The sequence below is a fragment of the Dreissena polymorpha genome, chromosome 9, assembly GCF_020536995.1.
Source record: "Dreissena polymorpha isolate Duluth1 chromosome 9, UMN_Dpol_1.0, whole genome shotgun sequence".
Lineage (NCBI taxonomy): Eukaryota > Metazoa > Mollusca > Bivalvia > Myida > Dreissenidae > Dreissena > Dreissena polymorpha.
The window spans coordinates 24,220,124-24,236,383 of NC_068363.1; the positions used below are offsets into that span (position 1 = coordinate 24,220,124).

Below are 16,260 nucleotides of genomic sequence, written 5' to 3' on the forward strand. Positions count from 1 at the left end.
GCTTGTTGAGCTAAAATAAAGGGTTTATGTTAATGTTAATAGTTGTGTAGTTTTTTTCGGTCCGGCTAAATTTTCTCTGGACCAGCACATTTTCTGAAATGCCTGTCCGGATGACCAGCAGATTTTTCCAATTTTGCCAAGCCTGTTATAAGCACAACATTTATTTTTCTGGCCTTATACTTACAATCAAGTGACTGCTTGAAGCCTGATCAAGAAGCAGATGATAGTTCTTCTCGAGGGCTGTGTAGAAAGGATTGTCATACAAGTCTTCATCATAACGTGACATTGTCATTTGGTTATGACCGTATGTCCCATTCTGAAAGGTGTGGATAACAGGTAAACATTTTCCGGGGAAGTGTTTGCTGGGGTCTATAAAACTGGGAACTTGACAAAATCAACAGATGTTTCTGTTCTTCTTGTATGACTTTTACATTTTCTTTTTGTTCTGGAACATCAACATGAATTGTTTTACAGCAAATACGGTCAGTCAACCAGTTTAGAAAAACCCGGCAAAAAGTTAATTCTTTTGACCAAAATATTTTTTTTCTGGATATAGTGTCAATGTAAGAAGATGTAAAAATAAATGGTAAAATTAATTTTGTATGATAACAGGTTAGGCCAGACGGCATATGCAGTTTTTTCGCAAAAATAGCCAATTAAAGTTCAATACTGTTCATTCTCCGGAGAATTATTCAAAATCATTCAACTTACAAAATTTGTTTTTTAAAACATTGTCATGGCATTTGTTTTCAATTAGCAAAAATATTATTTGAAAATAATAAAGCCTTCTATATCCATATGCACATTTCAAAACATACCTCATTCAATCAGTTCCGGTTAACTTTTTGCTGCATTTATCCCCCCTGTCAGCATAATACAAAAGCTTTTTTGCTAAAACTGTGTTAATTTAGTTTTAACCTTATGGATACATTAGACACTTATCATTTTGTTTTTATTGGGGCATTATGGAAAATTAAATACAAATTAATCAGAACTGCTGATTAACCGCAAGTGATTGACAAACTGTAATTATGCTGTTAACTTAAAATGACAACACTTATGCAGATGGTAAACATTTTGAAAATCATCAAAGAACTTACACTGTATCATCATAATAATCTTTATATTATCTCGATATTTTAATTTATTTTGATTTTTATCACATGATAATGTAACCTCCTGTCACGCGGGGTATTTGAATTAACTTTTACTCGTAACAAGCAAGTAACCGTTTATTTTATTATCAATATTCTTATAGCTTTTGTATAGGAAGTCAGTAGTAGAAGATGACGTCCTGAAAATATACAACACAACATACATTTATTTATACATGTGTGGTTCCCCTCAAGAGTATATAACAATACGCATACACACAAGAATCAAAGCACTATAATTAATATTAAAACAAGTTAAAACAATAAATCATCTTGCACAGATATAAATTCCTACACATACAAAATGTACTGCATCATACAATGATACTAGTCTTATTTATAAGACGCGCAAAGAATTTAGAGATACTTTTTATATGGGCTAAATTCTTTGGAACGTCTTATCGAGGAAAAGTAAAAAATGTGCTGAAAACCAGAAAGTTTAAATTTTCATCGATTTGCGTAAAATTGCAAAATAACATTACCAACTCATTCAATTTTAGTTCAGAAGTCCATTTTAACCTAAAATATCGTCGAATTTAAGTTGGAAAGGCATACATTCTCCAGTTAAACTTCTGCTTAAATCGCAAACCAATCACTGACCTGTAGCCATGTCATGAAACCGATTTGAATATGAACCAATCAGAAGAATGCATTACGGTGTAACGTGTACGTGTAATTTTATTTAACATGAGCTTTTAACACCGACTTTTACCTAACTAGATCTAGTATGCTAATATTTGTCGATTTAATAAGCATTATGTTCAAAACAGATATGGTCAGTGATTTTTTTTGCCCAAAATTACCGCCGATATTGGGCTGCTTGCCAATTGCAAAATATGTCGTTTTTTCCCAAAAATCTGACCAAAATTTCCCCAAAAATAACAAAATTTTCCCAATTAAGCAAATAAGATTACAATGTCATTTAGCGTTAATTTCGTAGAACGAGTGCCGATCGAGCTTGTCGAGTCTTCGCCGAATGACAACTGACTTACGAATGTTCGCGAATGTGGCTGAATACATTTTTACATTGCTATCCACACATCTCTCTCTATATTGCGGAGGATACCGACCATAGTCGATGTATCCCGATTGTTAACGCCTGTTTTTACACACGTGCAAGATGGCGGCAAGCTGACGAGAACTTTGCGATGAGCAGCGAAAATGATAAATAACACTGAAATTACCGTAACAGGGGATATCACATGGTTATTAGGAGATAATTTAATGTGTTTGTCAGTTAACGCAAAACACTATGTTTGAGATGAAGAACAACTAATATTTATTAGAACTGTTCACAGTGAATGTGCGTCACTGAAATCTGTGTTGGGATATTGGAGTTCACAAATTTAAGACGAAAACCGTTCGAAAATGGAAAGAGACAAACATGATTTGATTTATATGTTAGTGAATCTGTGTATATTCAGATTCATATGCATATTCTGCTTTATTATGTTTGTCACGCTGTATAGTTTGGTGAAATAGCATTGAACTGAGGATGTCAATTGTGCAAGATATTAAAAGGTAAACAAATGAAATGTATTATTTTAGCTCCATTTAATACAACATTAACACAGCAAAAACACAAAAGCGTGTTTGTTAAAATTTGTTAATGTTTTCACCATATCATATTTTACTTTAAAAAACATCCTGAATTAAATTCATACTCTTAAAGAGATTATGATTAAATCATAATGTATATTGAACAAGGATTTCAATAGATTTTAGAAACCAGGAGTCAATGACCCCTGGATTGCAATTTGGGGAGTCAAATTGAAAAATGCTGGGGTCAATTTTGAAGCGCGTTAATTGAGTTAATTAAGTTTTTGTCTGTATTATTCATTTTTTAGATAAAAAGATGCTCTAAGAGTAACACAATATCTTTAAAAGTTATACTGCTTTAGTTATGACATAACAATACTATGATACATAACACAACATATTTAAATGAATTGGTACACAAAGATAATGACAAAATATAAATAATTTGTGCAAACAATATCGACTAAGCTTTTCACAATCAAAACATGTTCCTTTCACAACTTTTATTATTTCTATCACTATCTATGTTTATTTGTATAAACAATAAATGCTCATTAAAATCTACTTCATCATAACACATTTAAGTCTTTTAATACAGGGCTCGAATTTAACTTTTTTTTCTACTTGCAAAACATTGCGAGCAGCTTTAATACCAACTCGCAAAATCAAAACCATTCTCGCAAATTTTGCTGGAAACATAATTTAATTTCGTTTTTTTTTATTCAACAGTTAACTTTGTTTTATCTTTCGTATTGTTATTTCCATCTGTGGGCAAAAAGAAACTAGTTATTTTTCGCTTCGACGCCATGTCCGTTCAAGTTCAATGAACACCTGTGAATTAGTCGACTGTTTAATGTTCTTTGTACCAATACCATCCTCATATCTGTACTATAAGTATACTAGTCTATAAACAAGGTGTGCGCTTCCGCATACGGGTATTAGGAAGTTCTATGACCTATAGTTTAGCGTTCAGGACGTCGAACGCATTTAGCAATATTACTTTTTTTTTTTCACTATTTCTTTACTCGCAAAAAATTACTAGTGGCTTAAAACTTTACTCGCAATCGGTATTTTTCACTCGCATTTTGCGAGTGTGCGAGTGTTAATTTCGAGCCCTGTAATACATTTCAGTAATTTAAGATATGTACCGGTAGCACCTTTTCATCACATACATTTGTATTTATCATCAGTACATGTATATTATCATCATCCCTATGATAGCTTTTGTAACAAAACACAATCTAACTGCATGAAACATCTAGTATATCTATTACTGTTTATCCGAATACTATATATGTCCGGAATATGTACACTTAAGAATGCCTTACCTGTAGTAGTTTAACTTTAATAACCCAAATTTTGCTTGTTATTTGGTTTAACAAACCTAATCAAATAATTGTTAAATCCAGTTTATGCTTTCTCCATTATTGAATAACCATTAATTGTAATTTGAATCTGTTGTTGTTGAATCGCCAGCTTTGAATTGAACGCGGGTTGAATGATAATTTACAATACGTCCGGCATTTACAATGTCAAAGCAGGGCTTTCCTTTGACCCGAGCTCCCGGGTTTTGACGCTTGAAAATTACAGAATACCCTAGTTTGACTCTTGAGAAAATTACGTCATGCGTCACATTTGACCCGGGGGAATGTACCGACTTGCGTCAAAGAGATCAAAAGTTATTAAGAGTAATCGATAATTGGCTTGGGGCGGAGTATCTTTTGGTAGACGCTAACCTATATCGCCCGTTTGAAGCACAAGTCCGCCCAGTAGGCGGAGTTTTGCCCATTGAGAAATCTAATAATGACCAATTAAAACACTGCTGGTTCGATGACGCGTGTATCAACGTTCCATTATTTATCTGAGCGTTTGTTATCAGCTGTTTGCAGAAACGACATGTATTCAACCCACCAAAACAGAATGGACTCACCCGCGTCAGTTTTAATAATATCCAATATATAATTATAACATCCCTATCCACAATATTTTGAGAAATACTTCCACAATATGTCAGAATGTATTTCCAATGCTGAATACAGTGTACCCAACCCTGTTTTATTCCATGTTTGCTCCGTTCAAAGACGCGCGAAAGTTATCAGGGGTGTCAATTGTCCCAAATTTGAAATCCGGAAAATTAAGCCGTAGGATAAAGGGAAGAGAGGACCCAACCCCCCGAGCCCTAGCTTATTGTTCTTTTTTTTAATAGTCTTTCTAGGTGCAAGTTCTGGTGAGTACAATGCGAAATATTATAAACCAAACCATCCGTAACACCACAGGCGTATTTGTCATTCTAAACAAATGATATTAAGAACTTCGAAATTAAATTAAAATCGACAAAGCAGCGTATCCGAAATCGATTGTCCGAAAACATATCGCAATACATCATTTGCAAATGAAATAAAATATGCATATCGTTTGACTGCAGAAAATGAAAACCAGTAACCAGTATCCCAGACAATACGCAGTCAATATATAATTTGATTAACATATTGTTTTAAAATATGATATTGCAGTGCTTAACTTAGCCAGTTACTGCTCATGTCAGTGCCAGCCGCTTACCAATCTGAAATCAATAAATAAAATCTGTACCAAGCGCAAATGTCCGGAATGCCGACGATGCTATAACAATATTTGTTCTGAAATGATCCCGCACTAAAAGAATTTTGTCCCTACCCCCCCCCCCCACCTGCCTTAAACAAACTCATCGGATTAACATTCACCTCAAAATCAACCCTGGACGGCTCAAATCCGGATTTCCGGAATAATCCGGAAAATTGACACCCCTGAAGTTATGCTAGCATATGTACTGTCTACAAAGTAAATTTACATGCTTTGCATCAGAGTTGCTAATAATAACCATAGAACTGGTATAACTGACTGTGTGGCAAAGTGACAAATTTGGATGCTGCATCTGCTACTTGATTACAACATAGGTGTAATAATTGACCATTTGAGACGGCATAGAAAATTGGCGTGTTTGTCGCACGTCCTCTGTAAAGATGGTACATGAAATAATTAAATCCGGATTTGAGCCGTCCAGGGTCGATTTTGAGATGATAGGAAATCCAATTAGTTAGTTTAAGGAGGTATTTTTATGGTAAACGGCTGGCACTGACACAGGGTTGGCACCAATCGACCGCCCCCGGTTTTAACCGGCGGTTTTTACCGGTTAAAACCGCCCCGGTCAATACTCCCGATGTGGTCATTACTGGTCAATACTGGTCAATTGAACTTTACCCCCAATTTTAATTTATATTCCATGCCTAATTAAACAATATTGATAATATAAATTAAACAGACATGTTGCAAATAATGTCTTAAGCTATTAATACCCACTATTTTATACCTGTTCATGCAATTTGTAGGCCAATCTCTCAAAATTTTGCAAATAAGTCAAAGTTGGTCAATTGGATTTTTCTGGTCGATTGAACTTTTTTTCAATTCTAATGAATTATGATGCTCAGATAATTCTGTGCTTGATTCAACAAGAACCTGTAAATTACTGTGTATGCGTTGTTCCTCATACCCCACTGTCCCCACAGTCTTCTAACAGTCTTCTCACCTATACAGGTTGGGGCACCCAAAACTGATAATAGGGCCTTAAATGGCACCTTTTTGACACAATCCTTACTTGTCATGTATTCTTGCATTGATTTCTTTAAATACTTTTTAAACAAAATAGTGTAAAAAACTTTTTTTATTGATATAAGAATATAAAAGTATAATAAGAAATAATTATTAAAAGAAAAAAATAATTGAAAAGAAGAGTAGACCCACAATTGGAAAACATAATTTGTTGGCAAAATCAAGAACTTTGATTGTTTATTCATTTGAATACCAATTGAACTTTTTAATATGAAAAGGAAAAATACCCTCTTAATACAGAAAGGAAACAAGTTAAAAGTAACTATTAAATTAATAGTAAGTACAATGTAATCTTCTTTTGTGTGAGTGATATGAAATAGCCGAAGGGCAGATTTGCTTAATTGTCAATATCAGAGACATAACACTGCATGCATTTTATAACCAACTAAGAGGCCAGATTTATAACCCTAGAATACACAAGAGTTCTGTTTGTCCATCTGCTTATCAAATAGATATATCAATAGATAAGTGAAATGCAATGGTACCTACAATAGTACTTTAGTAACAGATGTGATACACTGAGATAAAGATATTGCCTTAGTCCTTATGTATTTGAGGCTGTTTCCGTAAATAATAAAGAAGTAACTTTTTACAGCTTTAAAGATTTTTTTTACAAAAAATAACTCAGCAAAAAGTTTATCAATTACAGAATAATTATTGATTTAATATAAAATGGCTCCTTTGTAATGTTTAAATGCTACAATTTTCAATCGACCAGTATTGACCAGTAAAGACCAGTAATGACCAGTATTGACCGGTTTTAACCGGGTATTGACCGCCGGCCCGGTCAATACTCAATTGACCGGTCAATATGCCAACCCTGCACTGACATGAGAAGTAACTGACGAAACATCTTTTTGTTTTGTTTTAAAACATCTTCGCTACTTTCCCAAAACCGTACCATTCTACGAACGTTGCTATAGTTGTCCGCCAACTATAAATTATCTATTAGCAAAGTAAAGCACTGCAATATCATACTTAAAACAATATGTCCACCGAATTATATATTAATTGCGTATTTGCTAGGTTACTTATTACTGCCTTCATTTTCTGCAGACAAACAAAACACATATTTTATTTCATTCGCAAACGACGTATCTCTACCCGTTTTCGGATACAGTATGGTTCGTCGATTTTAATTTATTTCCAACGGTCTTAATAACATTTTTTATAGAATGACAAATACACATGCGGTGTTACGGATGGTCTGATTGATATAATTTTGCATTGTACTCGCAAGAAATTGCACATAGAAAGAAAATAAAGAATAACAATAAGCAAGGGCTGGAGGGGCTCTGCCCTCTATTCCCTTTATCCTACAGTCTCTGAATCTCTGCTTAATTTTCCGTATTTCAAATTTGGGACAATTGACACCCCTGATATATGTTACATGTATGTCACTACAAGTGCGAGTGTATTTTTCACAATGTTGGTCACAATGTATGTTTGCATTATCTCTTTTATTGACTGGAATATATTAAGAAATAAATGTTTAGATATTTGAAAATGTGTTGCTTTATATATATATATATATATATATATATATATATATATATATATATATATATATATATATATATATATATCTCAGTAATTCGCGTTAAGTACAAAAGATCATTGACTCTCCTGCGTTATTATTATGACTCATACAAATTTCATTTTGACTCTTGAAAATTTGGTCCCAAGAGTCATTGCCTCTTGAGATTGGAGGTCTAAGGAAAGCCCTGTCAAAGGTCATGACGTAGCAATTAAATTCTACTCAGATCATTTATATCTAATCAAGGAAATGTGTCTTCTTAATGTTTATGTGTAGTATTATGACTTGTTAGTATAAAAATGAACTGTGATTCCAGTTTATATATGATGGGTGTTACTCGTAATTATCGGTGGGTTAACAAGGTGACAAAACTCGCTGGACTTAATAGTGGATCGACGTAATTAATGGACCTTTGATCAATTTTGTTTTTTCTTTAATTATTTTTGCCGACTTTCTTTAACCGTGCCGTCTGCAAAAACCCTGCAATTATCGGATTGTCAATCAATTATCACGTAATCACTGCTGCTAATTACCCAGTTAGTGCGCACGCACTATTTTGACGGTGACATGTGTATTCAGGGGTGTGATTGAGGCAAAGTCAGAGGGGAGGAAAATTCTGTTGACTGATTGACTACGCGAATGGCGCGCATAACGCAATGACAAACATAAAAACAGACATTAAAATAAACAACTTTTTGAACTTCATAACAATATTTCTTTATAAAAACCTGTTAAACTTCACATTCAGGGGTTTTTTTTAGAGAAAGGGGAAGACGCTGGATGCTGGGTGAAAGGGGAAAGAAAGAGTGCGAAAGAGAGATATTAGGGGAAAAAATAAAAACTGTTCATTTCAATGTCTATAACTCATCAAAAGAGACTTGTCTCTGTCCTTTTTGTTTTTAAACACATTTAACAGGTATTAAAGTCAAAGTCCTTAATAAAGTTGCAGGTGTAGATCTAATAATGGGAAATGTTTTCAACTATATTTTTGTACTGGGGCCGGGGGACGATGTCAATTTTGTGATTTCAATTTCATGATGAATGGGTTGACGATCTTGATTTGCTACAGTATTGGAAGGGAAAGGAGCGGCAGCTGCCGATTGTCTACTTTCACTTTCACAATGTTCGATGTTGATTACCTCGGAATCCTGCTGGGTTATAACGGTTTTCGATGATTCTTTCTTAAAAAATGCCTCGATGCGTTCAGTATCTTCCGAGTTCGAATGTTTTATTTAGTTTGTGTAAGAACGCTAATTGTGAGACATTTTTTTCTGTTTTCACGTTTATACCTCGGCTTGCACATAGCCCGGATGAAAATTGGTTTCCGGTAATTAATTGACGAAACCCCCTTCTCGCGCAAGACCGGTATCCAGTAAAATAGTCACATGATTATTACGATTAGTTGCCCAGTTTACATGACGTTATTTAAGAGCTATATTTAGAATAACTGGGATTCCCAGATGTTGTGTGTTCGTCTGGAGAGAGAGAGCGCGAATTCGTTGTACATGGTGCAAATTGGATAATTGTCGAATGCCCCAAGGAAAAATAAACATTTCTTTGAGAGAAAATATTATATTTTGGTGAAAAATGATATTTTTGGTGGGGAAATTGTATTTAAAGGGGAAAAATTCTGGTAGGGGAAGACGCCGAATATCGGCGTCACTTTCTTAGTAAAAAAAAACCCTGACATTTAACATACTGAGGATTCAAAGTAAACTGTTAAGTAAGTATTTATTGTGATCAATAGCAGCAGTTTTTCAATGTATTGAATTACAGTTAATAGATTTAATATAAACAACACTTGAGTGTTCTTCTGGTGTAAATGATGTATTAACTGAGTTAAACTAGAAATGGCGCGGCAGAGGCCGACGCGTATCCCCACGCCGAATGTTTGACCTAGGTGTGCCCCAGGGTTGGTAATGGGGCCATGCATAGTTGAGATTGACCGTATTGTCATAAGAGAGGTTCAGTATCAATTTGAAATGAATCGGTGTAGAAATGAAGAAATTATAGTAAAAGGCAATTTTGGGTGGGTGTGGTCTATGTGGGCGGGGCGCCCCAGGGTTGGTAATGGGGCCATGCATAGTTGAGATTGACTGTATTGTCATAAGAGAAGTTCAATATCAATTTGAAGTGAATCGGTGTAGAAATGAAGAAATTATAGTAAAGGCAATTTTGGGTGGGTGTGGTCTATGTGGGCGGGGCCCCAGGGTTGGTTATGGGGCCATGCATAGTTGAGATTGACCCTAATGTCATAAGAGAAGTTCAGTATCAATTTGAAGTAAATCCGTGTAGAAATGAAAAAATTATAGTAAATGGAATTTTTTGCTGGGTGTGGCCTATGTGGGCGGGCGCCCCAGGGTTGGGATTGGGCCATGCATAGTTGAGATTGACCCTAATGTCATAACAAAAGTTCAGTATCAATTTGAAGTGAATCCGTGTAGAAATGAAAAAATTATAGTAAATGGAAATTTTTGGTGGGTGTGGCCTATGTGGGCGGGGCGCCCCAGGGTTGGGAATGGGGCCATGCATGGTTGAGATTGACCGTATTGTCATAAGAGAGGTCCAGTATCAATTTGAAGTGAATCGGTGTAGAAATAAAGAAGTAAATGTAAAATAACCTAAAAAAATGAGTGATAATTTCTGACGCGGCCCCACCCCAACTGCTATAACTTTTGACCCAGGGGTCAGATCAAAATTCCAAATAGTGCAGGGTCGCACATATGCTCATAGCTACCATGTGTGTAAGTTTCAAGGTTCTAGTGCTTTTAGTGTAGGAGGAGATAGTGGCCAGGACGGATGGACGGACGGACAGACGGACAGCGGAGATAACCACAATATCCCCACCTTTTTTTCAAAAAGCGTGGGGATAATTAATATATTTAATGTGTTTACCTTTCAATATCTTGCATTTCACATCTTCACTAAGTTCAAAGCTATTTCAGTTAACTGAACAGCGTGACAAACATAATAAAGCAGAATATGCATATGAATCTGATTATACACAGACCCACAGACTTATAAAAATCAAATCATGTTTGTCTATTTCCATGTTCGAACGATACTCTTCTAAATTGTTTTACTTCTCGAGTAGACTAAACTCCAATTTGCAAACACTGGTTTCCGTGACACAAATTCAGTGGGCACATTTCTTAACATAATATGTGTTGCTTGTATCTAAAACGTGGTCTTTTTTTTGACAAACATATTTCATTATTCTTATCAGACTAGGTGATGTCAGTCGTTTATTTGATTGCTATTTGTTATTTCAATAATCTTAATTTTTTCTTCGCAACGGCGCCATTTGCAAACAAATCACAGAGCGCATTTTGAGAACACGATTTTAATTGGAAGATTGGGAAACGACAGCCAATTATATGGCTCGTTTTAAAAATGCTTAGGCAGAATCTACCAGTGTAAAATGCGAAGAAATTTCGCGGGCCGCGGATATTTCGGGCCGCTTATGAAATACGTCCGCGGAATCGGTGGTAGCCCCTCCCCCCCACATTTTTTTAAACGAATTTACGCAAATCTCAGAAGTGACATCCGGGACAGCCCGATCCGCGGAAATCCGCGGATCCGCGGAAAAATCACACCCCTGGTATTGGAAGAGATGATATAAGATAAACAACGCCCGGGGTATTCCTTCGATTATAGACCTAGTTTCAAATACTCAAACATTAGTGTCAATTAGGAGCACAACCGGATTTATTACCATGGAACTTGAGATGTTAACTGACTGATGCACGGGTCAAATTTTCTATAAGTCAAAATGATGAAAAAAGGGTTGCGTCAAAAGCGAGTCGTTTTTAATTTGCTCGCGTCAAAACGCAGGATTCTGCGTCTATTGAAATCCCTGTTGAAGAATCTATAGATTATTGCAAGTTTAATATGCATGTGGAAGGATATTAACTAAACGTTGTAAGAAAACATGAAAGCAACACTTTATAATATAAAAATGCTGTCAAACATGAACTTCGCAATTTTTATTCTGTTCTTATAATCATATTTATAATGTTTCCCAATTTCATGGTTTATCGCGCTATTTTTCCCAATTTCATGGTTTATCACGCTAATTTTCCCAATCCAAATGAAACAGGCTGTAACAAAAAAAGCAAAAAAAATCACTGAATGGTGCAGTTTCTATTCACTGTTCTAAGTTTCAGCAAGTTTTTATGCATGTCTTTTTCGCACCTCTGCTTTGTTGTTTTATTAACTTACATCCTACGTTACATAGGAGGACGGTATACTATACGATCTGTATCAAAATTATTTGTGTACAGTATAAAAATAAAAGATGTAATTTATTTGAGAACTTTTTAATTGTCAATTTAGAAAAAAACAATGCTAAATTAATCCAGAAAAGTACCCGGTAAACATCGGTTTACTATGTAACGCTCTGCACCACAACAGACGAACGCAAACTGTATTTTACGCTGTTTATTCTCCCACTTTAAACCAGATGCTTTACATCGAGGTCGTGTTATCGATTTATATCTACACAGCGAGCGAATCTAGAGATATTGAAAAATTGAATATTGTTTGGATTTAAATTTATCAGGCGTGCAAAATTCAAAGTGTCGTTACATAATTTCTACGGAACATTATTGAGAAATGAATGATCTACACAGGTATGTAAATATTATTGCAAACCGTTGATATTAAGTGTCTTATATCGGGGCTTGAATGTTGCGCACAAAATCCTTGCGCAACAATATAGACAAAGAACGAAAATTTCCCACCATTAATTTGGTCTTTTCCCCTCTGAACGCTCCCAAATATTACCCATATAAAAAATAGCTTAATATTTGAGAGAGTCAAAAATTTGGACTAACAATGATATAAACATACAACATAACAAATACATACAAATGACTAACTAAACACAATTTACTCACTGAATATGTGCTATTCACGACCTTCTGTTCCTATATATGGCTGGTGGGGTTAGTTCTGCTAGCTGAAATATTAATTATTACAAAGTGAAAGTGATAATTCATAACAACTTATTTTTATCGTGTAAGAACCTTTTATCGAACAGCACCTATTATCGGAAGTTTTGTTTTGGTCCTGTATGCACATGCGCAAAAGTGCGCATGACGTTACATTGATAAACAAATGGTCGCACATGAAGTCCATGACTTACTTGCCGACTAATCTTGAAACAAATACGCCGACAACAGGTTAAAGGAATGCATTTATTGTTATTTACACCGTTTTGTGTGTTTTTTGCTGGGTGATGGAGGTTTCGTCACAATGCAGTTTTGTCACACTGATATTATGAAGGAGGGCAGTGGACGTTTCGTCACACTGATATATTGTATAGAATAAAATAATATTGCAATTGAATATGATGTTGTTAATAAATATATTGGGATATATGCTTCTTTATGTTATTTTTTAGCGTTATTGAGTTGAGTTTTGTAACAAATGATGGTTTTAATTGTATATATTATTTAAATGATTTATGTTTGACTTAGGTTAAACAGCGTACTGTTTGTTATAATGGAGCGTATTTATTTCAGTAATTGTACTACCAGCTAAAACTGTAAAATTTTGTTAGTGTTTATTTTATATTTAAATAGAAATATATTCACATGTAATAGGCAATAATAAATGTCCTATGATTTTAATAAATATGCTTTAAAAAGTAACTTTTTTGTCTTTACTATTGATTTTATCAGAAAAAATGTAACACTCGCATTACACTTTGCATATTATCCTTTTTTCTACCATAATATCAACTTTTTCTGTGCGCGTAATATATGAATAAAACACATATTTGTGGAGCACATGAAAACACGTCCACACCCTATCGACTACCAATCTACGATTATAAGATATTTTAATTATTGATTACTTGATAGTGCAAACATATTAATTAGTGCATCACAAACAATCAATTAGCGACACACGCCTTTAATTGGCAATTAAAGAAGTTGGCTTAAATTGGCAGCGTGGATTATACAAACTGTGTGTATTTATACAAATAGAGTAAATAGCATATGTTAAACAAGAGTATATAATAGGGGAGTTGTTTCATTGCAACCACAAAATCCAATCATGGCTTCAGAATATACATGCATACATTGCGAACGGAACGTGAATGACGATGATCACGCAATATTGTGTGATCAATGCGAAAAATGGCAACATCTGTCTTGTGACACTGGTATCAGTCTGAGACAGTATCGCAAAATGATGCAGGGTGCTGTAGTAGAAGTCGTACCGGAGGTACAAATGGAAACAGCCGACATGGCAGAGGAGTTTTTTTGTTTTAGCCGTGTGGCAGGCGATACAGCAATTGTACCCAAGAGCGACCGATAAGGGCTGTGTGTTCCACTGGAACCAACGTGTGTACAGGAAGGTGGTAAATGAGCGTCTCGCAACAGCTTATGGGGCAAATGGCGACAAGTTCCTCTTCTTGAGGAAACTCATGTCCTTGCCGTATCTACCGAGCGAACACATAATTCCTGCCTTCGAACAGATGATGGTACAGGCTGAAGAGGTACTAATAATAATTATTACTTACCTCATAATTATTTATGGTATACACATTAATTAAATGGTCTTCTATTGTTAATAACATTATCTATAAAAAAAATAATACAATATTTAAAATATACTGTACGCATATGTCATAAATTTTGCTTATTCCATGTTGGCGGTCCTCTTCTGAATGTCGTCAATTACGTTAGGCGCCCATGGATCCGGGGATCCATGTGGAAGCCGGAGAACTGGGGCGTCTATAGACAAACAGTTGGGACTAACAACCATGTTGAAGGTATGCTTTTATTCGAAGAACAATTGATGTTATTCTGTTTTATATATATAACGTAACGTAATAAACAACATTGTTTATAGCATTTTTATTTCGCCTAACATAATTAACAATATTGTTCATAAACTTTGCTCATTATTTCAGGCTGGCATAAAAGAATCCATACGCGAGCCGGGCGTGCTGACTTTTGGATTCTACATTCTTTTTTTGATTAAATTTTTATGTTGTATATGCATATATTTATGCTTGGTGTAATATTGTTTGGAAATAAATGTATGTGGTGCGTAAAGGTAAGTATATTATTGTACCGTGTATTGAGTATATTTGTATTTGATTATGTTTTATATCCAAATATTTATTTTTGGTGTAATATTAATTGCAAATAAATGTGTGTTGTGTAAAGGTAAGTATATATATATTATACCGTTTATTGAGTAGATTTGTATTTGATTGTATCTTAATGTTTTATATGCAAACATTTTTTTGGTGTAATATTGCTTGCAAATAAATGTATGTGTTGTGTAAAGGTAAGTATATTATTATACCGTTTATTAAGTAGATTTTAATGTTAATGTATTGTGTAATATTGTGTTGTATTTGAATAAATGTTTTTTGTGAATCATAATCAACATTTTTATATGTTATTTAATTGCATGTGTATACTAACTAAACACTTCAATTTATCGAATTTAACAGAAAAGAAAAAAAACATGTTGATTGATAACAGAAGAAAGGTGTCAATCAAAGGTGCTAAAGTTTCCCGATATTGTTCACACCTACGATGCTGTCCGGTAATCTTGTGCAGTTAAGGGTCAATTGGATTAAAAACATGTTCTTTTATAAATTGACAACATAATTTGTAAATTTATTATGGAAATAATTAATTCATGTGCTTATTAACACAAAAATATCTTATTAATACAGTGAAGAACTGTCCGATTTTCGGCGTCTTCCCCTACCAGAAATTTTCCCCTAAAAATACCATTTCCCCTCCAAAAATATAATTTTTCACCAAAATATAATATTTTACTCTCAAAGAAATGTTTTTTTTCTTTTGGGAAGTCGACACTTAACCAATTTGTACCCTGTACAACGATCTCTCTCTCCTGACGAACACTCAAATCTGGGAATCCCAGTGATTCTATATATAGCTCTTAAATTACGTCATGGAAACCGGGCAACTATCGTATTAATCATGTGACTATTTTACTGGATTCTGGTCTTGCGCGAGAAGGGTGTTTCGTCAATTAATTACCGGAAACCAGTCGAATTTTCATCCGGGTTATGTGAAAGCCAAGATATAAACGTTAAAACAGAAAAAAGTCTCACAATTTGCGTTCATACACGAACAAAATAAAACGATCGGACTCGGAAAATATTATTTGCGTTGACGCATTTTTTAAGAATGAATCATCAAAAACCGTTGAAACCCAGCAGGATTCGGAGGTACATGTAATCAACATCGATTAATACTGTCGGATTATTGTGAAAGTGAAAGTGGCTGCCGCACCTTTCCCTTCCAATACTGTTGCAGATCTAGATCGTCAACCCATTCATCATGAAATTGAAATCATAATATTGACATCGTTCCCTGGCCCCAGTTG

The 16,260-nt window shown here is 34.6% G+C and overlaps 1 protein-coding gene across 10 annotated transcripts in view; it reads right to left on the bottom strand.

Moving 5' to 3' along the window:
* Positions 1-16,260, bottom strand: part of LOC127845441 (ankyrin repeat domain-containing protein 27-like) — a 339,366-nt gene that overhangs the window by 166,093 nt on the left and 157,013 nt on the right. For 3 of the 10 annotated variants that reach the window (XM_052376341.1, XM_052376352.1, XM_052376349.1), the window contains exons 1-2: positions 819-1,294; positions 185-316 (exon numbers count right to left, since the gene is read on the bottom strand). In XM_052376341.1, the coding sequence (XP_052232301.1) occupies positions 185-292 (108 nt within the window). In that variant the 5' untranslated portion in view covers positions 293-316; positions 819-1,294. Of the gene's footprint in view, positions 1-184; positions 317-818; positions 1,295-12,773; positions 12,838-16,260 lie in introns of those variants that run through there. The other 7 variants (XM_052376353.1, XM_052376348.1, XM_052376344.1 and 4 more) reach the window with 6 other exon arrangements.